At 40.8% G+C, this 26,522-nt stretch overlaps 1 protein-coding gene across 4 annotated transcripts in view; it reads left to right on the forward strand.

The window, feature by feature from the left end:
* DLGAP3 (DLG associated protein 3) overlaps positions 1 to 26,522 on the forward strand; it is a 518,806-nt gene that overhangs the window by 482,617 nt on the left and 9,667 nt on the right. For all 4 annotated transcript variants that reach the window (XM_089688984.1, XM_089688981.1, XM_089688980.1 and 1 more), the window contains 2 exons: positions 6,481 to 6,908; positions 25,496 to 25,587. In XM_089688984.1, coding sequence (XP_089545110.1) covers positions 6,481 to 6,908; positions 25,496 to 25,587 — 520 coding nt within the window. The remainder of the gene's footprint in view (positions 1 to 6,480; positions 6,909 to 25,495; positions 25,588 to 26,522) is intronic.

A 26,522-nucleotide genomic window follows, 5' to 3' on the forward strand; every position in this document is an offset into this window, starting at 1 on the left:
ATTTAATTCACACTTGGCATCAAAAATGAATACAAAAGATAAAATAAAATACAGAGTAAAATATAACAAAAGTTGTAGATTATGGAAAAAGAAATAAGCTTTGGAGAAATGTCTAATCTCTTGCCTGTTCTATGACAAGTGTTTCAGTCTTGGCAAAGAAGACAACAGGTGTATCAAGGCTTTGCAGGCCTTAAAAAATGTCAGTGCGTGTCAGCTGTATAATGTCTTGATGTATGAGTGTGAGTGAGTGTATGTGCCTTTCTATTTCTAAGGCACATCTTATATACAGTTGCAAGAAAAAGTATGTGAACCCCTTGGGATTACGTGGAGTTTTGCATGAATTGGGCATAAAATGTCCTCTGAATGTCATCTAAGTCACAACAATAGAAGAACACAGTCTGCTGAACATAATACTACACAAACATTAGATGTTGCCATGGTTTAATTGCACATAACATGTAAACATTCACAGTGCAGGGAGGAAAAAGTATATGAACCTTTGGACTTAATAACTGGTTGACCCTCCTTTGGCAGCAATAAACTCAACCAAATGTTTCCTGTAGTTGCAGATCAGACCTGCACAACGATCTGGAGTCATTTTGGACCACTCCTCTTCACAAAACTGTTTCAGTGTAGCAATATTCTTGGGATGTCTGGTGCGAATCGCTCTCTTAAGGTCATGCCACAGCATTTCAATCGGGTTGAGGTCAGGACTCTGACTGGGCCACTCCAGAAGGCGTATTCTGTGCTGTTGCAGCCATTGTTTTGTTGAATTACTTGTATGCTTTGGGTCATTGTCCCGTTGCATCACCCATCCTCTGCGGAGCTTCAGTTGGCGGACAGATGGTCGTACGTTTTCCTGCAAAATGTCTTGATAAACTCTGGAATTCATTTTCCCATCAATGACAACAATCCGTCCAGGCCCTGAGGCAGCAAAGCAGCCCCAAACCATGATGCTCCCTCCGCCATGTTTTACAGTGGGGATGAGGTTTTGATGTTGGTGTGCTGTGCCTTTTTTTCTCCACACATAGTGTTGTGTGTTCTTCCCAAACAACTCAATCTTGGTTTCATCTGTCCACAGTATATTTTGCCAGTAGTGCTGTGGAACATCCAGGTGCTCTTTTTCAAACTTTAAACGTGTTGCAATATTCTTTTTGGACAGCAATGGCTTCCTCCGTGATGTCCTCCCATGTACTCCATTCTTGTTTAATGTTTTCCTTATTGTAAATGTGTCAACAAAAATGTTAGCATGTGCCAGAGATTTCTGTAGGTCTTTAGCTGACACTCTGGGAGTCTTCTTTACCTCATGCAGCATTCTGCGCTGTGCTCTTGCAGTCATTTTTACAGGACGACCATGCCTAGGGAGAGTAGCAACAGTGCTAAACTTTCTCCATTTGTAGACAGTCTGTCTTACCATCAACACATGAACATCAAGGCTTTTGGAGATACTTTTGTAACCCTTTCCAGCTTCATGCAAGTCAACAATTCTTGATCGTAGGTCTTCTGAGAGCTCTTTTCTGTGAGGCATGGTTCACATCAGACAGTGCTTCTTGAAACCAGTAAACCCAAAACAGGTGTGTGTTTTTTAAGGGCAGGACAGCTGTCAGCAACACATCCAATATCATCACACTGATTGGAGTCAAGGTTGGCTCACTCCTGGCTCCAATTAGCTCTGGGAGAAGTCATTAAGCTAGGGCCTCACATACTTTTTCCTCCCTGCACTGTGAATGTTTACATGTTATGTGCAATTACACCACGGCAACATCTAATGTTTGTGTAGTATTATGTTCAGCAGACTGTGTTCTTCTATTGTTGTGACTTAGATGACGTTCAGAGCACATTTTATGCCCAATTCATGCAAAACTCCACGTAATCGCAAGGGGTTCACATACTTTTTCTTGCAACTGTATATTTTACCAGACCAACCCACTAAACAGTTATTTCCTAATTCAGTGTGAGCTAAATGAGTAAACCCTTTTTTGTACTTCTTCTAAACTTATACTCTTAGTGTCCATATATGTAAGCCTTCTAAACTTATATTCTTAGTGTGACATCTTCAAACCTCTTAGACGACAGAAATACATGATACTGTTATATGATATACAATGGCTTCACATATCTTTAGAAAGAGTCAATGTTCTCATAAATGCATATAACCAACAATAATTGATACTAAACTTATCACACACTATTCCTAACTAATAAATTGATTATATGAAATAATTATCCAACTAACTATATTATGGATTAGACATGATTTTCTTTATAAAAGACATATCCTTTCTTTGTTCTACTACATATCAATATCTTTTTACATTCCAATTGCTATTCTTAAAACTAAGCTTATGACCTGCTGACCTCTTAGACATGAATATACCATGGTTCATCTTTAACACCTGTTTTCAAAGCCATCATACACACGCAAAGTTAAAAATGTACTAGCTCAATGACTTTGGTGTCATTTTGAAGGATATGAAAAGATACAGACGTCTGTTTTATGGTGAATTAATTTCTACAGAGATGTAACCTGGTTTAACGTGCATGCATTAACATACAACACAAGTGTAAACTTGATCTTAAGTTCAATTACTTATTCCTAACAAGAGAAAGTCTAGATGGCTGCACTCCAATAAAGGACCATCTTTATTGTAGTATCAAAACAGCATAAAAAAACAGCCCCCCAATCATGATGGGGTATCAGAGGAAAGTCAATGCGTTTCACATTGCTTTAACACTAAAGCAGTATGAAATGTGTTGACTTTCCTGTGAGCCTCCATTTTTATGCTGTTTTGATACTAGAATAAAGATGGTCCTTTATTGGAGTGCAGCTATCTAAACTTTCTCTTGTTCTTACTGATCAGCCTGAAGAGGTTGACTTTGCACTTGGGAGTTGTGTGGGATCTGTTTTAGGCTGACCTAGAGCAGCATTGCTTTGCTAATTATTCCTAATCTCAAAAACCTCTAAATACTATTTTAAACTTAACTGTCCCACTAACTAAACAATAAATACCTAAGCTAACTAATACAATAAAACAGTGATTTGAAAAAGTATTCATACCCCTTGAAATTTTCCACATTTTGTCATGTTATAACCAAAAACGTAAATGTATTTTATTGGGATTTTATGTGATAGAACAACAGAAAGTGGCATATAATTGTGATGTGGAAGGAAAATGATAAATGGTTTTCAAAATTTTTTACAAATATCTGAAAAGTGCGGTGTGCATTTGTATTCAGCCCCTGACTCTGATACCCCTAACTAAAATCTAATGGAACCAATTGCCTTCAGAAGTCATCTAATTAGAAATAGAGTCCACCTGTGTGTAATTTAATCTCAGTATAAATATAGCTGTTCTGTGAAGCCCTCACAGGTTTGCTAGAGAACATTAGTGAACAAACAACATCATGAAGGCCAAGGAACACAACAGACAGGTCAGGTATAAGAATGTGGAGAAGTTTAATGCAGGGTTAGGTTGTAAAAAATATCCCAAGCTTTTGAAAATCTCATGGAGCACTGTTAAATCCATCATCCAAAAATGGAAAGAGTGTGGCACAGCTGCAAACTTACCAAGACATGGCCATCCACCTACACTGACTGGCCAGGCAAGGAGGCCATAAATCAGAGAAGCACCCAAGAGGCCCATGGTAACTCTGGAGCAGCTGCAGAGATCCACAGCTCAGGTAGGAGAATCTGTCCACAGGATGCCTATTAGTTGTGCACTCCACAAATCTGGCCTTTATGGACAGGTGGCAAGAAGAAAACCATTGTTGAAAGAAAGCCATAAGAAGTCCCATTTGCAGTTTGTGATAAGCCATGTGGGAAACACAGCAAATATGTGGAAGAAGGTGCTCTGGTCAGATGAGACCAAAATTTTACTTTTTAGCCTAAAAGCAAAAGGCTATGTGTGGCGGAAAACTAACACTGCACATCACCCTGAACACACCATCTGAAATGTGGTGGCAGCATCATGTCGTGGGGATGCTTTTCTTTAGCAGGGACAGGGAAGCTGGTCAGCGTTGATGGGAAGATGGATAGAGCCAAATACAGGGCAATCTCAGAAGAAAACAAGTCTGTAAAAGACTTGAGACTGGGGCGGAGGTTCACCTTCCAGCAGGACAACGACCCTAAACATACAGCTAGAGCTACAATGGAATGGTTTAGATCAAAGCATATTCATGTGTTAGAATGGCCCAGTCAAAGTCCAGACCTAAATCCAACTGAGAATCTGTGGCAAGACTTGAAAATTGCTGTTCACAGACGCTCTCCATCCAATCTGACAGAGCTTGAGCTATTTTGCAAAGAAGAATGGGCAAAAATGTTACTCTCTAGATGTGCAAAGCTGATAGAGACATTCCCAAAAAGACTTGCAGCTGTAATTGCAGTGAAAGGCGATTCTACAAAGTATTGACTCAGGGGAGCGGAATGCAAATGCATGCCGCACTTTTCAGATATTTATTTATAAAACATTTTGAAAACCATTTACCATTTCCTTCCACTTCACAATTAAGTGCCGCTTTGTGTTGGTCTATCACTTAAAATCCCAATAAAATACATTTAGGTTGTAACATGACAAAATGTGGAAAATTTCAAGAGGTATGAATACTATTTCAAGGCACTGTACTTAACTCTTAAACAACCTGTAACACTTAACCCTTAACCTAACCCTAGCACATAATGCTTACATTGACCTCAGGCTTTAACTTAATCCATAAGGTAAACTCTAAACCTCCCATCTAACATTTGATGTCTGTTTAAAAAAAATTGCAAATCTTCCTGCATGTAAAATACTGTTTGTTGGCTACTAGATGTGCAGGTTTACTGGATGAATGTCTATGCAAATTTTTCATAAACAGACCCCTAAAATCTAACTAATGTTATGGTTTTATTTTTGTCTCTAGTTGAACGCTTTACTGTTATCACCAAGAGTAAAAGTGAAAGAAAATCCCAAAATTTGGGTTGTCGCTAGAACAGGAATAGAGGTGAAATCTTCCAATTGGGGCTGTAATTCTGATGACCCTAGTTACAACCATGGAGAACTTTTCTCTCACTGCCTGTTTTGGCTATGGTACAGGAACTGAAAGGGCAACTCCCTAATGGGACACAGATGGCAAAAACAAAATTCCCTTACTCTGTTCAAAATGGGGAAAAAAACTTTTGCCTGCTTGTGTTTTGTAAAATCTTTATTTTTCAGTATAAGGGGTACATCACGTTGATATAAAAAATTCAATGAACTTTCTACATTCATACCTATACAACACAACAATAGTATAAGCATTGAATGCTAGTTGTGACCAGATGCAGAGTCAGTCCAAACAAGGGGCAAGACAAGCGCATTGGTATATCATCTTAGCAACAGGCTCTCATACGGTTTTCCTTTGAGTATAACTCTTTAGCTAAAAATTGCCAATAGGGAGAATCTATAGTGAGTGGAAAAGAGGAGAGGGGGGTAGGAGACGTAGGAAAAAGGGAGTACTAGGGAAAAGGGGGAGGCGGAGGAAAGAGAGTATGAAACTATAAAGTTAAACATGGTTGCTGCAGTAGCTTTCTGTGGGGTACATTAAGTGACTACCCATCAAACGCTGCTTATATTCCTGAGAGTATACACATCTTATCCAGTAAAAACATGTTTTGTGAAACTTTTCATACCTATGGTATAGTGTTGCTGCTAAATCTTCCATACAGGGGATTTCTGCAAGTTTGGAAAGCCACAGCTGCTTTATTTCTACTTTAACTGACTTTCACCTTAACCCTTATCTGTTAAACTAAATACCTAATCCCTGATCTCAGTGCTATTCTATCAATTAAATTATTTCCTAACGCTACAATAATCCCTTCTGTTTCATAGTTTCTCTATGCTGTGTTAGCAGCCATTAAGCCAAATCCTCACAGTAATGGCATGTAAATGTAAATATAACAATGTCTGTATTCTGCCAGTGACCTGTACCCTATATATGCATACTAATTTTGAGAAAGCATTATAATTTGTAGCACTCTGTAAATTTAATGCATATTATTATTATTATACAGTATTTATATAGCGCCAAAGGGTTTGCTCAGTGCTATATAATGCATATGTTTAAGATAATATTTGGTTAAGCCATGTCTACTGTATGCAGTCAGCTCAGGCAGCCAGGTCTCAGCTAAGCCTTTTACAAACATGTAATAACCCCGAATCAGTATAGGAAGGATTTGTAGAGAAAGAGATACAAAGAATTATCTTTTGCATAGAAGAGTGAAATTTATCTCTTGTCTTCCTGCCCTTATTATAGTAAAATTGATCTAATAAGGAAATCACTAGCTTATGTATTTTGTAATACATTGACAAAAAGCGCAAATGCTGAAAGTTGACATTCGGTTGACATGCTTTATTAAGTAGGTGGATTATAATTTTGAAGTCTCCATAAGGACAACAAGTGCCTTATAAATAATTTGCATGTTGTAACTTATATATCCTTAACTGCTGTTTTATTTATCACCAGGAAAGCCAGGTTTAAGCGTTCTAACAGTGTGACAGCAGGAGTGCAAGCTGACTTAGAGCTTGAAGGCTTCCCAGGACTAACTGTTCCCACTGAAGACAAGGGTCTGCAATTTGGATGTTCATTTCAGCGTCATTCCTCTGAGCCCTCAGACACCAGCCAGCAGTATTCAGTGTATAAGACAGTGCACACACAGGGCCAGTGGGCATACAGAGAGGACTATCAAATGCAGTATGATACAGCAGAAGAAGCTCGTCAAGAGTCCTGGATGGACAGAGCTACTCGCAGCCTCCCAGACTCTGGAAGAGCATCTCCTTGTCATCGTGATGGGGAGTGGTTCATCAAGATGTTGCAGGCAGAAGTGGAAAGGATGGAAGGGTGGTGCCAACAAATGGAGAGAGATGCAGAAGAATATGACATACCAGAGGAAAGTAAGTTTTGTTGTATTATTATCTATAAACATATTGGAGAGTCACAGAGTATAAATTATTGTTGCGGCAAATACTTACTAGGAAACCATGTAAATATTCTAATACCGTTGGGAATACCTAGTTTAATCCTCATATCTCACTTAAAACCCAACTTGAGCAAGACAGGGTGAAAGCTATTAAAACTGGCTTCCACTCCCTAAAGAGTAACTCCACTCTTGTTGGGGAAAAAACATCCCCTTGGTGTGATCCAAAAGCTGTCCTTTGGATACTAATTCTGAATTGGAGGGGCTAGGTCTTTATAATCAGCTGGTGCACTCTCAGAGGAGAATTACCAATGCAGATTTTGGCACTTATGTTACTTTGTACAACAGTCATCCACATCAGCCATATTTTGTACAAAAATGCAGTGTATACTGGTTATATGTTCATCTTCCTTCTTCAATAAAAACTAAGAGAAAGAAAATGGAGCAGATATTGCTCCTAATGAACAAAGGGCCTACATCCCTTTAGTTAACTAGGGGTGCAGTCCCCTTAGTTAATTAAGACTGATCTGCTGTGTGCTCTACGCTGTGTCTGTCACAGCACAGAACAGTAGCTGGAGCTGCATGCTCCAGATTCCTCTGTCTGAATTTACCCCCAGACATGAAAAGAGACGTTCTGTACACCAAAGATGTACAGATTGCCTCCAGGTTGCCATATTGCATTGAATTTTAAAGAAAATTACAGCAGCTGCAGATTGAAAAAAGATAATTTTTTTATATTAACCTCCTTGGCGGTATTCCCGAGTGTAGCTCGGGGTAACATTTCAGTACCAAAAGCGGTAACCCCGAGCTACACTCGGGAATACCATGCGGCGCTGCTCCGGCATGTGTTCTTCACTTACCTTACCCTGCGCTCCCACGATGTGTCCCCTGCAGCGTCCCCGGCCATCTCCTCCGGCCGATGCCGGCATCCGGCTTCTGTGTCCTGTCCCTGTGACGTCGGGACGTACGGGCGCCGCTGGCAGCGGGAAATTTAAAAATTTTAAAAAATGTCATTTTTTTTTTTTTTCATTTTACACAGTAAAACATTGCTGTTTCAACCTATTTCACATACATATTGTCCCTAGTGCTTTGTCCTGTGCCCTGCCTGCATTTTGTCTGTTCTTTCTGCCTGGAAACTGAGAAATGTCCATGGCGTCCAAAAAGTGTCCCTTTAGGTCAAAAGCGGTTTAGATCAGCTAGAGAACAGCGATAGTAAATCAGAACCACTTACAGAATTGAGTGATAATGATTTGTGGGGAAATTCGTCATCAGAAACTGAAAACGATTTTGCGACTGAGCTCAGCAATGTGTGAACTTGGCGCTATATTTCACATTTCAGTGTTTTTGGTTTGATTATATTATTGAATTAAATTTTTTATTATTTTTATATTATTTTTATGATTATTTATTAAATTATAATTTATGATTTTGGGTTTCAAATTTTATCATACCCGGGATGTTTACTAGACTCTTGTTCGGACAGATTTCAGTGAGTTTTTCCTAAAAATTACAGCCTACAATAAAAAAAATACATATTTCCATGCAAAAAAATGGTACCGCTTTCAGCACCAAAAATCTGAAATAATCATACCGCCAGGGAGGTTAACCATTAGCTGCCCGGCCTATAGCCGTTTGGTGGCCGCAAAAATGCTTCAGCTTTACAGGGGCACGCCATTTGGAGTGCTCCCGCACATGCGCAGTTTGCGCGGTTGCAGAGCCGCGCAGCGGCGCGATCTGTCACCGGCCGCGTACCTCGGACACGGCCGATGACAGATTTGAGTACTGCCCCCCGTTGCCGGGACCATGTGACCTGCTGTGACCAATCACAGCAGGTCACATGACAGTTGTATACAATGGATGGCTTCATTCATGCCATCTATTGTATACTAGTGCCTAGCTGTGAATGGTCACAGCAGGTCACATGCACATGCACAAACCCCAAAAAAAACAAAAACCTGAATTAATCGATTTCATTCAGGTAAATGCTTGCTTATAGCAAAGTAATTCTTTGCTATAAGCAAATTGTGTAAAAAAAAAAAAAAGAAAATACTGATCACTTCCCCAAAGTAGTACAATGTTACTATGGTAACATTGTACTACTTTGGTCATAGTAAAATATGAAAAAAAATCTTAAAAAAATAAAAAAAAGTAATAAAAAAAAATAAAAAAAAAAGATGTATATTTTTTTTTTCATACTGTCACCAGTCAGTGTCCCTGTTCACCACCATGCCAGTTATATGATGACGCTGTACTGCACTGGTGACAGTATGTAAAAAAAAAATAGTGAAAATAATTTTTTTATTTTTTTTATTTTTCCGAAAAATTATGACAAAAAAAATACAACTTCAAAAAACTCGCCATTCCTCTTATGAAGTACGTCGGACTGTCTACTCTGCAAAAAGGGGTCATTTGGGGATATCTGTACTATTCTGACATTCTTGGACCTCAAGAAATTAGATTGGCTGTCAGTACTTCAGGATTGATCAATTTTCAGATCTATACCATAGTTTGTGAACTCTATAACTTTCCTACAAACTAAATAATACATCCTAATTTGGGTTATTTTCACCAAAGACATGTAGCAGAATACATCTTGGCCTAAATTTATGAAGAACAATTATTTATTTGTAAACTTTTATAACAGAAACAAAGAAAAACATTTTTTTTTCAAAATGTTTGTTTTTTTTGTTAATTTAGCAAAAAATAAAAACCCCAGCGGTGATTAAATACCACCAAAAGAAAGCTCTAGTTGTGTGAAGAAAATGATAAAATTTTAGTTTGGGTACAATGTTGTATGACCGCGCAATTGTCATTCAAAGTGTGAGAGCGCTGAAATGTGAAAAATGGCCTGAGCAGGTAGGTGTAAAATTGCCCGGTATTGAAATGGTTAAATTACAATATGGCTTTTGTAGCAATTGTTTATGCTGTATTTTTTTTTTCATTTGCTCTGTTTTTTGTTCACAAAAGTAGAGCAACCCTTTAAATAAAGCATAAATCTAATTTATAACCACATCTCTCAATACTGTCCATTTAGATTCTTCTACCCACAAAGTAACAAAGTTGCAATAAAAGACGGTGATCGTGATTATTCTGGATAAAAGACTAATATAGGTGGCATTATATTAGTGCAAACACTCAGTTGCACTAAAATGATTCCTGAATTAGGCAAACAGAGTTTTGACTTTGCAAGGGAATTTGCCCCTAACTGTAGTGAAGTAGGTGAAATTTAATTTTCGCAAAGAATACCCAGTCACGTAACATCAACATGTTAATACAAAATATTCAGAAAGCTGGCTCTTAGTTATGCAAATCTTTTAGGATTCAAAATTTGTTCACATGTCTTGTTGAAAGTAGTGCCACTTCCCACTGTTGGTTTATGCCGAGAATACTACACCTGCACAGTGCCTTTTATCTGTGTTAGAGACAGTTCCTATCATCACTGAGATTTTTCAGTGTGCTCAGGGCTTCTGCAGGCTTTGTCAAGATCAGGGATCCTTTAGTGATTATGATTTCTTTCACTGAAAAGTGCTCTATATTCTTTTCATGTAGAACCAAATGAGGAGAATATTGGAGCCTTTAAAAATTACAAAATACTTGCAATGATTAACATAAATTCCACATGTGATCTGTATATGACAAGTATTCCATATTCTCAAAAGGTCAAACATGATTTTTTAAAAACATTTATTAGCAGTGCTTTTCATTTGCATATCAAAGCAGCAAGTGACTATATAAGGAATCTCAAAGGGTTGCTTTAAACTCACTGTCAAATGCTGTGTGCTCATTTTTATGTGACTGTGAATGCATCAAACTGTTTGGCCCGTTTTTTTGCCCCAGGTCAGTCAATTAGCTTGTTGAATGTTTGCAGAAGTGTTAATATGTGAAATTGAAGTGTGTTAGCCTACAGACTATCATAATTACATTTCCATATGACATAATCCTTAATTGTGCACATAGGAGGTTTCTTACTGTGGAAAATTGCTTGTTCCTTGTGGCCTATGACTATACACTGACTCTTTAGTGTTTAAGTCTCTCTGAAAGGTAGATACTAGTAAACCTTTTAGGTATCCTTTTATGTTTGCTGCTGTTTCTCTGATTTTTAAATGTTATTTATTTGTTTTACTTTGTCCGTTTTCTTGATTCTAGCTGTTTAGTCTGTGCTAACATTTGTCCCTGTCCCAATCAGGGAAGGTAGGCTCTCAAACCCAGCACGCTCAGCCATTGTATCATCCCAGTTAGCAGATCATCAATAAAGGAGTTGATTGCCTGGGGCAGGTTTAATACCCCTAGATCCTCTGTTACCTTTTTACCTACTCCCCTTTCTTTTTGTTTCCCACTTTCTTACAGTAATTGTCCCATTTTTTCTATTCTGTTCAAATGCTTGCATTTCTGTCTTTGTACACAGTAGTGGCTAATATTTGCTTTTATAGGACTGGACATATTATACAAATCACATTTATACCTCAGGTTGGTCACTTGACAGTGGGGCTGAGCCTCCACTATGATGTGTTATTAAGAATGGTAGTGACACGTTTTCCCTTAGTTGCTGGTTTTACTTAGTAGGGGTGCTACTGCTTCCAACCTCTGTTTCTCTGCCTTCACCCCATGGGATGCCACAGCTTTTCAGTCTACATATTCAAACTGATTGCTCTTTAACTTATTTGTTAAATACCAGTCTCTTCATGTAGTGTCAACTTTCCATTGTTTGCCATTAATTCTTGTCTCTGAACCTTGGGGGCTATTGTCACCCTTTTATCCAGAAATGGTTGACAGAATTTTCAGCCCTGGTGGTGTGGGGTACAGCAGATTCTTCTTTTATTTCATCTTTATATTCTGTCCATTAGCTAGTCTTTGCTTTTAACTGTTTTCTGCTTTAAGGATCAGTAGTTGCAACTGTGCACTTAGCAGATACTGTACATCACCAACAGCGCAGGATATATATTTCCTGTCATCTTTTAACACACCGTAGTTTGATCTACTTTTTATCTGAGTCTGGCAGAGATCATAAATGTCCTGGTACATGTTCCCTGGTGCTCACTAGATCTCATTCTACTCATTGATTACCCTGTTTTTCACACCTAGTTATCTATGTCTACCTTGTCTATTAAGGCCCAAATCAATTGCTACTGTCAGATTCTCTTTAGAAAATTATAATGAAATGTTGTAAACTTTTAACCGGTAGATAGTGTTAGGACTGTTTCAGATATCATGTTTTTCAAGATTTTTTGTATTTTACTTATGAAGCCTTCTTTTTCATCTCATGCATCACATCAAACCCTTTGTTCAAATATTTCCCAACATTGTTCCTCTTAGACCCTTGAAAGTGGCCTTCACTGCCCTTTAGAGTTCTCGCTTTGAGTTCCTGAGAAGAAAAATCCATTTAGTCTGGATTTTGCTAATGTGATGGCTATAACCTGGATTTTGGTTGATTACTATATTCCCCCAGACTTCATTCTTAAGGCTGGTTCAGAATGCCACCTAAAAGAGGAACTTCACTCCCCTTTCCTCCTTACTTTTTTTCCTCCCCTCTTATATGTTATGCAGGGTTGTCCTCAATTTGCATACTTACCTGTCCTGCAAACTCAGTGTTGTCCTCCTGCAATTCACTGCTCAGGTGCCACAGCCTGGGTCCTGCATCGCCATCTTCCTCTATGACATCATTGGGAGCTACCTCTTCCAGTTTGCTTCAGCCGCGCCCTTATGACAATGCATGTCAGGCCAGCCCACCAGCTGCTGTGAGTCTTTGCTCCTTCAGGCTCTTGGAATATGCAAAGGGAACATCCCAAATGACTGCAGGAGCAAGGGCATGTCATTCTTGCCTAGACGAGAATGGCAATGGAGAAAAAGCTGTAGTGAAAAACATTTTTTAAATGCTTCACATGCCTGTGAGGTTTTGCCACCATGTTCAATGTGGTAAGGACTGAGATGCTAACTCCACAACCCCTTGCCCTTTGCAGAAGACTAATACCTTGTGTTATGAGGGGGCATTAAAATGAGATTGAGTGGAAGAATTATCCAACTTGTGATCAAAGCCTACATTTGTAATGGTTAGATTCCACCCTTATGGTCACAGTAGAGCTCCTAACTTCAGCTTATTCAATTAAGCTTTGACAATAAAACATGGAAGCTGATTGGCTTCTATGCAGAGCTGTAACAGATTTTGTATGCTCCAGTTATAGTAAATCTCCCCAATTGTCAAATCTTTTGAGATGTCCTGGGGCTTTAGCCACTACACTTTAGTGGTGAAAATGGGTAAGACCACCATCTGGTATTCCATACATATCTTTACTACTATCTATAAAAAAAATGTAGATTAGTTGATTTTTGCATGGACATTTTGGTGCAGGTTTCCTTGAATGGATAATCTTGTTTATTTGGTATCTTTTCCAAGGATGGGGGCACATTTTGTCCTATTTAAAAGAGGGGGAAATATTCTAAAACATTGATTTACAATGTAGAAGCTAGTGAATAAAAGGGATAAGTGTAATTGAGACTTTCCACTTCACCATTCTGGACATTTTAGCAAATTTTTGCCATTGTGGTATAATACATTGAGTCAGTAGGGAAAGCAGAATTTGTGTGCTTTGTGGTGGATTTTAAGGGTGCAGTGGGCCTGAGAATTTAGGATGCTCCTTTCAACTACCCTGTACCTGTTCTTGTGCCAAACAACTTTTCCCTTTTAGCTGGGAACATGACATTAGATATTGTAATAACCATAGCATATTGTAAGGAAATACCCCTTTGTTGCTTGTGTATTTTAATTATTGTCAGATACAAGACGAGTTTGCCTAAGCATTATTTAACCTAATAGAATGATGGAGGACTGGGAAAAGATTTGGTGTACCTAGAAAAATCCATGCAAACACTTGGAAAAAGTGAAAACTCGGTGCGTCATATCTATAAACATTTCACAAACAGCCAGAACTCAAGCAGTATGTGAGACAAAAACAAAAGTCTCCGATACTTACCTTTCCTTCAGTAGTCCAATGCCCCTTATCGACACCAGCATCTTTTACCCAGCGTCTTCCGGATCCTGGCTTGTGGCCATCTTCATTGGCTGGATCTGTGCTGGAATTGAAACTGATCTGTGCTTAAAGATTTGCTGGCTCAACAGATAAAATAAAGGAAAAAAGGACAAAAGAAGAAAACTAATGTAGCAACACACATTCAATGATTGTTAAGCTGCAGTATATTAAATGTTTGTTCTTGAATTTAATACTGCTTTAAATGGTGCTGTCCAAGAACAAACAAGATCAAGATCCAAAAATACCACTTTTGTAATAGGAAGTCCCCTAATGAGAGAGACAACTGGCTCTGACATCGAGCAGCAACTCCAAATAAAGTGACTAGTAAACTATCCCTATAAATTCCCAAATTTAAAATATCTGCATGTGAAAAAACCCCAATATAGTGGTGCCTCCTAAATGTATGTGATAACTGCCATAAGTGTATGAAAACCTATATAGATCAATACCTTTAAGTTTGAACACACCAATGAACAATTTTAAACTATGCAAAGATAGGTGCTAAATTGGCATACAAAACACTGCATATAAATGAATAGAAAGCAATAAGTAGAAAGTAATATTAGTATCCAAAAAGTCCAGTAAAGTGCATATTCTAATGCGACACTGTGATAAGGGTCCTTTAAGAGGATTTAGGATGATACCAGTCTCCTAACTTTGTTCACTTCTTATGCTCATATGGAATATACACTCACTGGAGGGCATTGACCCCTTTGTTTCAGAAAGGTCAATCAGCACTTTTGTTCCCCAAAATTGTTATTCTCATAAGAATCTCCAGGTTTCCTTTATTCAGTAGTGTCATTCAGATACACTCAATAACATATGAGGGAACATCCAATTAAAAATATCTAAGTGCAGTATTTATTTGTAATTGGACATAACAATATGTAAATTTAAAACTCACATTTTACAGTGCCTTCAATACCAGCACCAGTATATACAGCCTGTGCAAATCTGAGTCTCCGTTACCCGACGTGCGCTCCAAGCCTCTGTCTCGTGGGCCAGACGTAATGTCATACAAAACCCAGAAGTTGCAGTCTTACACTTCTTAGGTTCCACCAATATGGCGTCTTCAGGAAGGGTTTTGTATGACGTTACATCCGGCCCACGAGACAGAGGCTTGCAGCGCTCGCTAGCTAACGGAGTCAGTGTAGTGACTCAGATTTCACTCCCCAGTTTTAGTAAATCAACCCCAGTGTGTAATAAGGGGTAAAAAAGTTAAAAGAAGCATGCCCATGGCTAATTTGGTGGCAACTTCTCTAGCTGATATTTACTGAATGTACTGGAATAAACTAAATGGGTAGGTTGGATACAAAGAGCTGTCAGGCATAGGTGTCGGAGTGGGATGAATCAGAAAGATAGAAAGTGGTTATCCATGGCGGAATATCTCCAAGCACGCAATAGATGACACATCTGCGGAATAATTCCAAGAACAGTCCCAGCAGAACAGGATTTGCAGACATTGTAACCTCTAAAGATAGGGATATACTGTATGAATAAATGTTCCAATGCATGTGAGAAGGGGTATTGCAGGGTAATATAAATGCATCTTTCTCCTACCTCCGCTCTTAACTAGAAAAACGCACTGACTTCTGTTAAATTCAGAACAAATGGTGTATTTATATTTGTGTATATGTTGACCAGTCCTCACCTCCAGCTGCACCCAGTTTACGACTAGCCTGTTCCCAATGAAACATCCCCCACTATTCATGTGATCCTTATCAGCTTCTAATTGGGGTGGAGTTGAATGCTCATTTGAGCATCTCCCCATAAATTTAGATCAGCTCATGGGGGAGATCACTGATGCCGGGGGCACAGTCTCTGATGAGGGTGCTGCTTCTGATTGAGTGCTGCGCTGAATGAGTGCGAAGCAGTTAAACACAGCAGTTGAACTAAAGCAGGAGAACTTAAGCAGCAGGAAGACACAACAACAGCAAGAAACTCTACTGCATGCTGGACAGACTGCAAGCAATCACCCTGGAAACCTCTCTTACATACCTGAGTCCCACTCCGTGTACCTTTATATAATACGCCCCCTCTTCTCCACTTCATATTACTATCCTCTGTTCCCAAATCTCATTTCTTTACCCCTCTGCTCCACCCCAAAACTTGTACATCTCCCCCTCATTGCTATCATCTCCTCCCCAAAATGCCTCTCTCACTCCTCCTTCTCATTTTCCTCTCCTCCGTTCCCAAAATCCATTCACTATATCCCTCTGCTCCTCCCAAACATTTGTATATTGTGTCCTCACTGCTTCCTTCGCCCCTCTACGGCACCCACCACCTCCTCCTATTACTCCACTCTCCCACTGACCCGAACACCTCCACTATTAGTTTCTCACGCTCTTGCACATCCCGCTCCCATGCCACCTTTCTCACCCTTCTCCTCCTAACCACGGGGGACATCTCCCGGAATCCTAGCCCTCCACCACCTCCCTCACCCGCACAACACCCTCCCGCCTCCACGTCCTGCCGCAACCCCCGCAACTTAGTATCTGTCCCCCTTCTCCCTAAAATCCCCCCCCCCCGTTTTCATGTGCACTCCTGAACGCCCGATCGGTGTGCAACAAGCTTACCGCCATCCACAACCTCTTTGTTTCCCGCTCCCTCAACCTCCTAGCGATCACAGAAACCTGGATTCAGGCCACTGACTCTACCTCCCCTGCTGCACTCTCCTACAGAGGTCTCACCTGGACCCATTCACCCAGGCCTAACGGTCGTAAAGGTGGTGGGGTTTGTCTGCTCCTGTCACCGCAGAGCACCTTCCGAGTCCTCCCAAACCCCCCCTCCCTATCCTTCTCCTCCTTCGAGGCCCACTGCGTCCGACTATTCTCCCCAACCCCCCTGAAGATTGCTGTCATATACCGGCCTCCTGGATCCATAGCCCGCTTCCTGGATGACTTTTCCTCCTGGCTACCCTTCTTCCTCTCCTCTGAGCTACCCACCATCGTCCTTGGGGATTTCAACATCCCTGTCAACCTCGAAAACCCGGACACATCCCATCTCCTCCACTTATCCTCCTCCTTTGCACTTGCACAGTGCATACAATCCACCACCCACTCCAACGGTAATATCCTTGATCTTGTCTTCTCCAACCGCTGCGCTCCCCACAACCTCACTAACACCCCCTTCCCTCTCTCTGACCACAACCTGATCACCTTCTCTATCTCCTCATCCTCCAACGCCTACCCCTCCAAATGTCACACTACTACCAGCCGTAACCTCCGCAACCTTAACCCTGCCCCCCTCCACTCTGCAGCTGATCAACTCCATGAAAGCATCCTCCCCCTGTCCTGCCCCGACTTGGCTATGACTGCCTACAACAACGCGCTGTCAACAGCCCTTGACTCACTAGCGCCTTTAACCACACACAACATCAGACCCCGACCGCTCAAGCCCTGGCAGACTGATCACACCAAAACCCTCAAACGACAGTCATGCCCTGGAGCGACTATGGCGCAAAACAAAATCCCAACAAGCCTTCACCCGCTACAAATCTGCCTTCCACACCTACACCTCCTCCCTCCACGCAGCCAAACAAGCCTACTTCCTGACCCTCATCAAGGCCCTCTCCTCCAATCCTCGCCGACTTTTCTCCACCTTCAACTCTCTACTCTCTCCACCCCCACCTCCACCCAGCACCTCACTCACCACCCTTGAGATTGCCAATCACTTCAAAATCAAGATTGACACAATTCGCAAGGACATCGCCGCAACTCACACGGCCTCTCAACCCGTCCCCTCTCACACAGCTACCCCCTCATCCCCCCTCCCCCTCGACATAACCCGCAGGGACTTCGTCGCTGATCAAACTCCCTCCAACCCCCTTCCCCCTTACTCAGCTACCCCCTCATCACCCCTCTCCCACAGCCCCACCACTGCTCTGACCTCCAGTTCCACCCCACCCTACATTCCTCATACTGAAGCTCCCCCAACACTCTGCACCTTTGACCTTACTACCATCGAGGAAGTCTCCAAGATCCTCTCTGATGCCCACCTCACCACCTGCCCCCTCGACCCTATCCCCTCACAACTCCTACGACCTCCCTCCCCCTCCATCCTACGCTCCCTCACCCACATCTTCAATCTCTCCCTCTCCTCAGGCATTTTCCCCTCCCCTTTGAAACATGCACACATCACCCGCATACTTAAAAAGCCCTCCCTGGACCCCAATGACCCGAACAACCTCAGACCCATCTCCCTGCTCCCATTTACATCTAAACTCCTTGAGCGCCTCGTCTACACCTACCTATGCTCTCACCTCAAAGACAACCACCTCCTCGATCCCCTACAGTCCGGCTTCCATCCCCTACACTCCACCGAAACCGCCTTACTCAAACTCTCCAACGACCTGCTAACCGCCAAAGCTAATGGCCACTATACAGTGCTCCTACTCCTTGACCTCTCTGCGGCCTTCGACACAGTCGACCACCCCCTCCTCCTCAAAAAACTACACTCCCTCGGCCTCAGAGATTCTGCTCTCTCCTGGCTCTCATCCTACCTGTCACAACGCTCCTTCAGCGTTACCTATAATGCTACCACCTCCCCCTCACTCCCCCTCTCTGTTGGGGTCCCTCAAGGCTCTGTCCTTGGGCCCCTTCTCTTCTCCATCTACACCTCCTCCCTTGGCCAACTCATACGCTCTCACGGCTTCAACTACCACCTCTATGCCGATGACACACGAATCTATCTCTCAACCCCCCACCTCACCCCCTCGGTCTCTGCCCGAATTTCACACCTACTGAGCGACATATCAGACTGGATGTCGCTCCACTTCCTTAAACTGAACCTCTCCAAAACAGAGTTTCTTGTCTTCCCCCCAGCCCGGACACCACCCCCCATTGACTTCTCCATCACATCCAACAACGCCACCATCAAACCCGCCCCGCAGGCCAGAGTACTTGGTGTCATTCTGGACTCCAACCTATCCTTCCAGCCCCAAGTCCAATCTTTAACTAACTCATGCAGACTCCACCTCCGCAACATCGCCAAAATACGCACGTTCCTAACCCCAGAAACCACTAAATAGCTCATCCACTCCCTCATCATACCACGACTCGACTACTGCAACTCCCTTCTCACTGGCCTGCCTCGCCGCTGGCTATCCCCGCTTCAGTCGATACTGAATATGGCTGCCAGACTTATTCACCTTTCCAACTGCTCCGTTTCCGCCACCCCCCTCTGCCAATCCCTCCACTGGCTTCCAATTGCGCAACGGATCAAATTCAAAATCCTAACACTGACGTACAAAGCTGTCCACCATACTGCCCCGAACTACATCACTGACCTAATATCCAAGTACCGCCCAGCACGCACACTCCGCTCCTCACAAGACCTCCTTCTCTCTAGTTCCCTTGTCTCCTCCTCTCATGCCCGCCTCCAGGACTTCTCCAGGGTGTCACCCATCCTCTGGAACTCCCTGCCCCAACCCATCAGATTATCACCTACTCTCCTCTCCTTTAGGCGCACCGTGAAAACCCATCTCTTCAGGGAAGCCTACCCCACCCCCTGCTAACTTGCCGACCTCCTCCACTCTTCCTACCACTCCATCCCCCACAGCTATCTCCTCCTGTACCACTATCCCCTCCCTCCTAGATTGTAAGATCGAAAGAGCAGGGCCCTCAATCCCCTCATGATTTGCATTGTATTGGTATTGTTCTGTCACATGTTCTGTCCCCCTTTGTAATGTACAGCGCTGAGTGAACTATTGGCGCTTTATAAATACTGTATAATAATAATATATAGCCTGGCCGTAGCCGTAGGCTAACATTATTAAACTATATCAAAGGCATCCAATAACTAAAACTTAGTCGAGCTACTCTTTGTGGTGTTGGAATTTAGTAAAGTTTCTTTCAACCTTCAAACAAACATAACTTCATAATGATAAAGAACTTCAAAAACTAACATACAAATGTTTCTTGGTTGCAGAAGCAAGGCTTAGGGATTTTTTTTTTCTCTTTGGACTAGCTTGAAGTTTCCCATTTTCTGTGAACAGTTCTTTAAATGTGCCCCTTTTCCAGTGCAGTTAAGGAATAGCTACCGAGATTGAAAATTATGGAATTCATCTTTGTTGCAGTTTCTGTAAATCCAAAGCAAGGTGCTTTGAATGCTCACATCAATTAACATTCCTGGGCTCTTCCGTGTAAATGTATATCTTTGAAACTATTGATGTACTATGGAAAAAGATGTTCATCCATTAAAGGTCATGTAAAAAAAAATAGTTAATTATTTTTTTCATATTTATTGGCAGATATTTTGTTGTGCATTGGTGGACTCATATCATGCTGCAGCCAGATAGTTTAAGCCCAGAGCTCCATCTAGTGCTAGAAAATAATAACTGAATTGGCTCAGAAAGAGGTGAATGCTATCTGTACTCCATGGTTAGCTGGAGGTTCAGAGTGCACATTGATCCTAAAATCTATCAATAAATCCTTTCTAAAGCATATATTAATAAATATTTCAGTTACAAAAACATCATTCTTTGTATATGAATAGGGAGGCATCTACCAAACAAATCAGAAAATTGACTAAGCACTTATATTTTTTCTTTCCTCACAAACTCTATGGCAGCATATATGCGGGCAGTCCCCTCCCCCTCCAATCTTATTAAATTTGAACCACCCCCAAGCAACAGCATTACGTAACTTGCTTACTCCTATTGGGTGATACACTATACCATGGAGCTTGTCAGGAAAGTAAAATTACAGTGAGCATGCACACAGATCAAGGCAGACATGGCTACACATGGTGTCTGCATACTTGTTATTTTTTTGCATTATGATATTTTATGTACTCTGACTCTTACTTACTCTCACTCTTACTCAGTATCCAATATTGGATTCTCAGAGGCTTTTAAGCTTTTTTCAGCCCAATACCTCAGTTTATCTACTTTGATAGGTGGATGACACTTAAGCTTATTGGTTCTTATTGGTTGATGCAGTTTTTGTATATATAACTGTTCCCCTCTTTTTATTGGATGCTTTTGCTAACTACCTTGCACTTACTCAGAATGCGCATTTGACAACTGTATGAAGTTAATTTTTTCTTGTTATCTGTTGCAAACCTTTAAATAAAAAATAAAAAAAATTACATGAAATATATTTTCTAATTTTCCTGACAGCTCCATTACAGCATATGTACAGAAAATAACTAGACAACACAGGATGGGAATCCTGAGAAATTTAAGGCCATAGAAACTGTCTTGACCAGCCAGGAGGCGATAACCCTATTAGACACCTTCTTGCCTTTACTTGGACCTACAGGAAAGATGAATAGATTATCAGATGCCCTAATGGATGCTGTAGCCTCTATATATATGCCTGTAGGAAATTGCAGGGATGCATCCAAACAGCTTAATAGCTCCTACTATGAAAAAGTAATGATGATAATTTTCTGTCTCAAATCAAAGTCAGAAGTGGCCTAACATTGGGACTAAGACCACTCTGTCTGCAAAAAAAGATGATAAAGGGTCCCTCCCCCTTAAACCAGCAAGTTCACATACCCTGTACTCTGAAGTGATGGCAACTAAGAAAGCAGTTTTCAGTTTAAGTTGATACAAGGAAACTCCTCCTTTAAGGGAAAATTCTACTGAGTAAAGGACATTTAAAACTAGTCATAGATCTTATTTTGTGAACAGAAAATTCTGTGCTGGTTTTAATCTTAATACTTCTTTGAAACAGTGGAAAATTAAGTCATTAGATGACCACTAGTTCTTGGAAAGGGTAAGATAGCTGAAACGTGTCTCTAAGGACACTAAGGCTAAGGCCCATATCGAAGCCCCTCTGAAGGAACTCTAGCATTTGCAAGCCTGAGGGTCCAGAGCTGAAAAATTCTATGAGGGTGCAAACAATTGAAATTGCTACCACATTGTGTTGCAGGTCCTATTGGTGTTACTTTTCTTTGGTTTTAGGAGTGCATCAACAGCCTCGGCTGAGTATCCTAAGTGAAGCAGCCTCTGCCTTTCAGTATCAAGGTCTTCAGGCAAAGCTTCTTGGGAGCTGAATGGCAGATGGGTCCTGGGTCAGGAGGTTCTGAGGGGTTAACAAAGGCAGAGCATTCACTGGTGTTCAACTGTAGGGGAAATAGATACTAAAGGCACTTCCGCCACTCAGAAATCAGCCAGAAATCAGCGGCTAGAATCAGCACCTTCTCCCTGAGGAGTCTATTTAGAGGATTTCCCTCTAATTTTGTGCTGGAAATCCATAAACGTTTGATAGGCTGTCCTCAGTTCAAGAGTGATCAAAACCACCTTTCTCACAGAAAAGGTCTAATTTACCTGGACTTCTAGGCACTGGCACCCCAACCATTTTTGCTGGTATCCAATGAAAAACTATCCACTGAATGAGGTGAAGTGAGTGGCAGTTCTGGAGATTTACTTTGTCTAACTATCATCAAGGACTCCACCTCATGAATAAAGAGACCAGTATTCTTTCTGAAAGGTCTTGCAACCTCTACTACACTAGACATCCATAATGCCCGCTTGACCATTGCTGTGGCAGATGCCATTTTCCATAATATTTTCAAGCATTGTGCTGCTGATGAGGATGTTGACTTTACTAATTCTTAGACTCTCTCCAGAATGACCAAAATATTCTCCTGGGGAAGCGAGACTGTGCACCAACATGTACTTATTCTGGCCCCCATATACACCAGGTCCCAAGAGCGAGAAAGATTACTTTTCTCGCTCAAGAGGGATTTTAAACCAGCCATGCTTTGAAGCAGGGTCTGCCAGCCATAGCTTAGGCTAGAGGGTGCTTTTCCCTGTATCTTTCCACAGCATCACTTTTACCAGGAGTTTATTTTATGTCAGATGAGAAAGATTACTTTTTTTTACAATTCATCAGCTACCCAAACTCTTCTAAAGTGGCAGTTTGCATGTATGAGAAAAAAGCTTGGTTCTGCCAAAGGAGGAGTATTTTGTCCAGATAATGAAAGATGCATAGACCTTTCTTCCACATAAGAGCAATCATCAACAGAAGAACTTTTGTGAATGCTTTAGGAGATGTCATCAGGCCATACAGAAGGCATACAAACTGAAGATAGAGTTTGGCCATGGACAAACATAGTTGTCTCCAATTCCTTGTTTTCCCCTTGACTAAGAGCAGAGAGTAAACATCCAGGAAGCATTTGTGGTAGAGAACCAGCATCACAGCCTGCTGTTCTGGAAAATTTTAAAAATGAGAAAGCAAGACGTGAGCCTCTGATCTGTCTGTGGGAACTAGAATCAGAATGAATTTTGTACAGGAAATCTTCTGAAACAAATCTATGAGTGACCTTCCAACACTGTATTCACCACCCACTCATTCCTTTAAGATATCTCTGATTTTCTCTACCATAATTTGCGGAACCTTTGGCCAAAAGAATACTGGGAGTTTTTTCATGATTTATAAAACTATCTGCATGGACTATGCTTGGGATGATTATAGTACTTGGACCCTGAAGAAGGGGGTACACACTAAAAAGGGGGTACACACTGTCCTGAAAAATGGATGTTAGTACAAATAAAAAGTATCAGTACTCAATTGTTTATGTTGCATGGAATAAAAGAGTCAGCTTCTTTAAACTTGTCCTGAGTTGGGTGTATACATAGGTGTTTCTTTTTCTTCAGCAGGCTCCTATCTTGGGGTATAAAACTAATGTCTCCTGGAGCCTTGGCAATTGCTGCATCCATTTTGTTGCCAAACAGTGAATAACCCTCGAGTGGGATTTTAAACCAGACATGCTTTCAAGCAGGATCTGCCAGCCATAGCTTAGGCTACAGGGTGCTTTTCCGTGTATCCTACCACAGCATCATTCTTACCAGGAGTTTATTTTATGTCAGTTGAGGCTTCCGCCATAAAAGATAAAGTGAGAACATTATTTCTCCTTAAAGCAAGCATCTCAAATTTACCAAGATCATTAGAGATTTCCGAATCTATATCCTCAATCCAGACCTCAAGAGCTTTTGAGACCGATGCTAAGGCCACCATGGGTTTACGTACAGCTCTAGCTGTCACATATAACTTTTTGAAGTCCAGATCTATTCCCGTATATGTGCATACAAGGTTAGAATGGGGAGCAAGTACACAATGAAATGGAAATGAGCGCTCCAACCACTGCCGATTCTGCCAGCTACCCCCCCCCCCACCCCCACCATGCTCTCAGATTTGCTGAGAATAGTTCTAAGAAAAGAATTATCCTGAGAGACCAATAGGATTTCCTTAAACCAACTTTATTTAGGATCTTATCTAGGGGAACTTAACCTCCATTCAAGTGGACAACCAAGGATTTACCCCAGCAAGGTAGGTGACAGCTCAGAATCCTAAGAAATGAAAAAGGAACTCAGTGGCTGGGGAGTGGCACATATTTATAGTTACACAGTTCTGTGGGGATGGAAGTGGAAGAGACTACATATACATATGCTGATATCAAGCTGTTAGGAAAGTCCATATGACAAAAGTTACTTGAAAAAAATGTGTTATTTGGGCACTTTGTAAACACTGGCTTTTTTTAAGTCTATGAGAGATCCTGGAATAGCACATATAAAACAATATTATATAAACAAAGTTTGCAATCATACAGCACATCAGATCAAACAGGATAAACTTGCTGCAATTCTTGAAATCTACACTTAACATACTATATATTTTATATATTTTGATCAACAAAATGGCAAGAGTTAAATTCTTAGTAAGAAAAAATAACCTTTGGCTGAATGTGCTTATTTTATGCATGATGCATTATAAAATATGAATATTTTTTAACACAGGGTGATGCTGATTCTATATAAGGACTATTTAGTTACATTCACAAAAGAGAATTTTAAAGTTAATCAGAAACATATCATTCAAAAGGAAACTATAATGGTATTGGGTTGATTTTATGTTTAACTTAAGTTTGTATGATTTTACACTGTTTTTATCCTATTGTCCAAAATATTTATAGAATTAATTTTTTTCTCAAATTAAACTTATTACATGTCCATGACAGGTGTCCAGAGCAGGGTCTTTCAAAGAGAGAGCACAGCCAAAGCTCTTCCTCTAGGTGGAAATCTGTATGGAGCTGCAAAGGTTGTGGAGTTTTATGTGGGATGAGTCAATAATCTCACTCATTCAGCTATCTTTATGGTATTTGAGATTGAGCTACTGAGCTCTGTAAACAGTTTTTTAGCAGAACAGTTGGTTTTTTAGAAATCAGCTGTAAAACAGTTGCCCAGAGCAGCACTTTCTGTCCAGAACTAGCTTAATATGAAATATTTATCCAATATTAATATTTCACATAATTCCAAGTTCTAAAAAAAAAATTCTGTTATTTGTTTGTGCTTGTAAACTTACCCAGAAAAAGATTATATCCATCAACACCATACATTCTCTTTCAATGCCAAAAAAGAATAAAATAAGCAGGCAAGGAATGCAAGTTGCAGAAACAGAGACAAATACCATTTATAGCATGTCATGAAAAGTATTTTGTTTAGATTTTGATACTTTAGCAGTATTGTGAGAAATTTTAACTTCAACTTTTTATGAGCTGATTCTGCTTAAGCTTTTATTTTGCTTTTTAGTTTTGGAGAAGATACGCAGTGCAGTTGGAAGCTCTCAGCTCTTGATGTCTCAGAAAGTGCAGCAGTTTTTCCGGCTCTGCCAGCAGAACATGGTATGTGAAAATCTTATTGCTATACACTAGAGATACAATGCAATACATACTATACTGTATACACAAACTTACTTATATTGCATATCTTCAACAGGAACTAAGTTCTGGAAGTTAAAAAACAGCAGACATGGGTAAAAAACTTGTCACCGGCATCTTCCGGGGTCTCCATGCAGTGAACCTCTACCAATTACTGTTTTACAATACTTCCTCTGCACTGTGCCCCTTTGTAGATGTAGTCACCTTGGTAGAGGCAGGGTTTTGCTTCCTTATATCAGAGCCTCCAGCAAGGAGAACAAAGAGTAATATGGTAGCGACATCACCATAGTTACTACAGATCTCTTTAGACTAGCAGACAGAGGCAGCAAAGCCTTAACCCAGCCATACATGGATGAAGATTTGGCTGGTTCAACTGGAACCACACAAATTTAGATCCTTGTATGGGTACTGAATTTGTACAAAAGTCAATCTACGAATCGACTTCTATACAACCACCCTTATGAATTTTCCTTGCTCAACCAGCGCTGCTGGATACATCTTGCAACATTGTTCAGTGTATTCTGATCCCCGCTGTTCCCCCGCTGTCAGAATACAATAGCTTAGTGGAGAGGATTCCCCCATCCACATAGAGTGCATGGATAGGGGAATCAAGTCAATTTTTTTCATTCAACTCTCTGGTTGAATGAAAAATAAAATAATATCATGTGTGGGCTGCTTTAATATCATAAATCAGATATACAGCTATGAAGCTGTATGTTTAGGAGTCCATAGGACCTCTCCCATACCATGAAGTGCTCTGCTAGTTTTCATAGGGATTACAGTTAAAGGTTATATATAACATTTTAAATTTTGTCTTTTGACATGGCAGATATTTCAATTTATAGTGTAGCTATCTTTAAAAGACAAACTTACCCCTCCACGCCCCAGAAAAATTAAAT

Source organism: Staurois parvus, unplaced genomic scaffold, assembly GCF_062004578.1.
Source record: "Staurois parvus isolate SC_StPar_1 unplaced genomic scaffold, SC_StPar_1.0 ptg000464l, whole genome shotgun sequence".
In the NCBI taxonomy this organism is placed as follows: Eukaryota; Metazoa; Chordata; class Amphibia; order Anura; family Ranidae; genus Staurois; species Staurois parvus.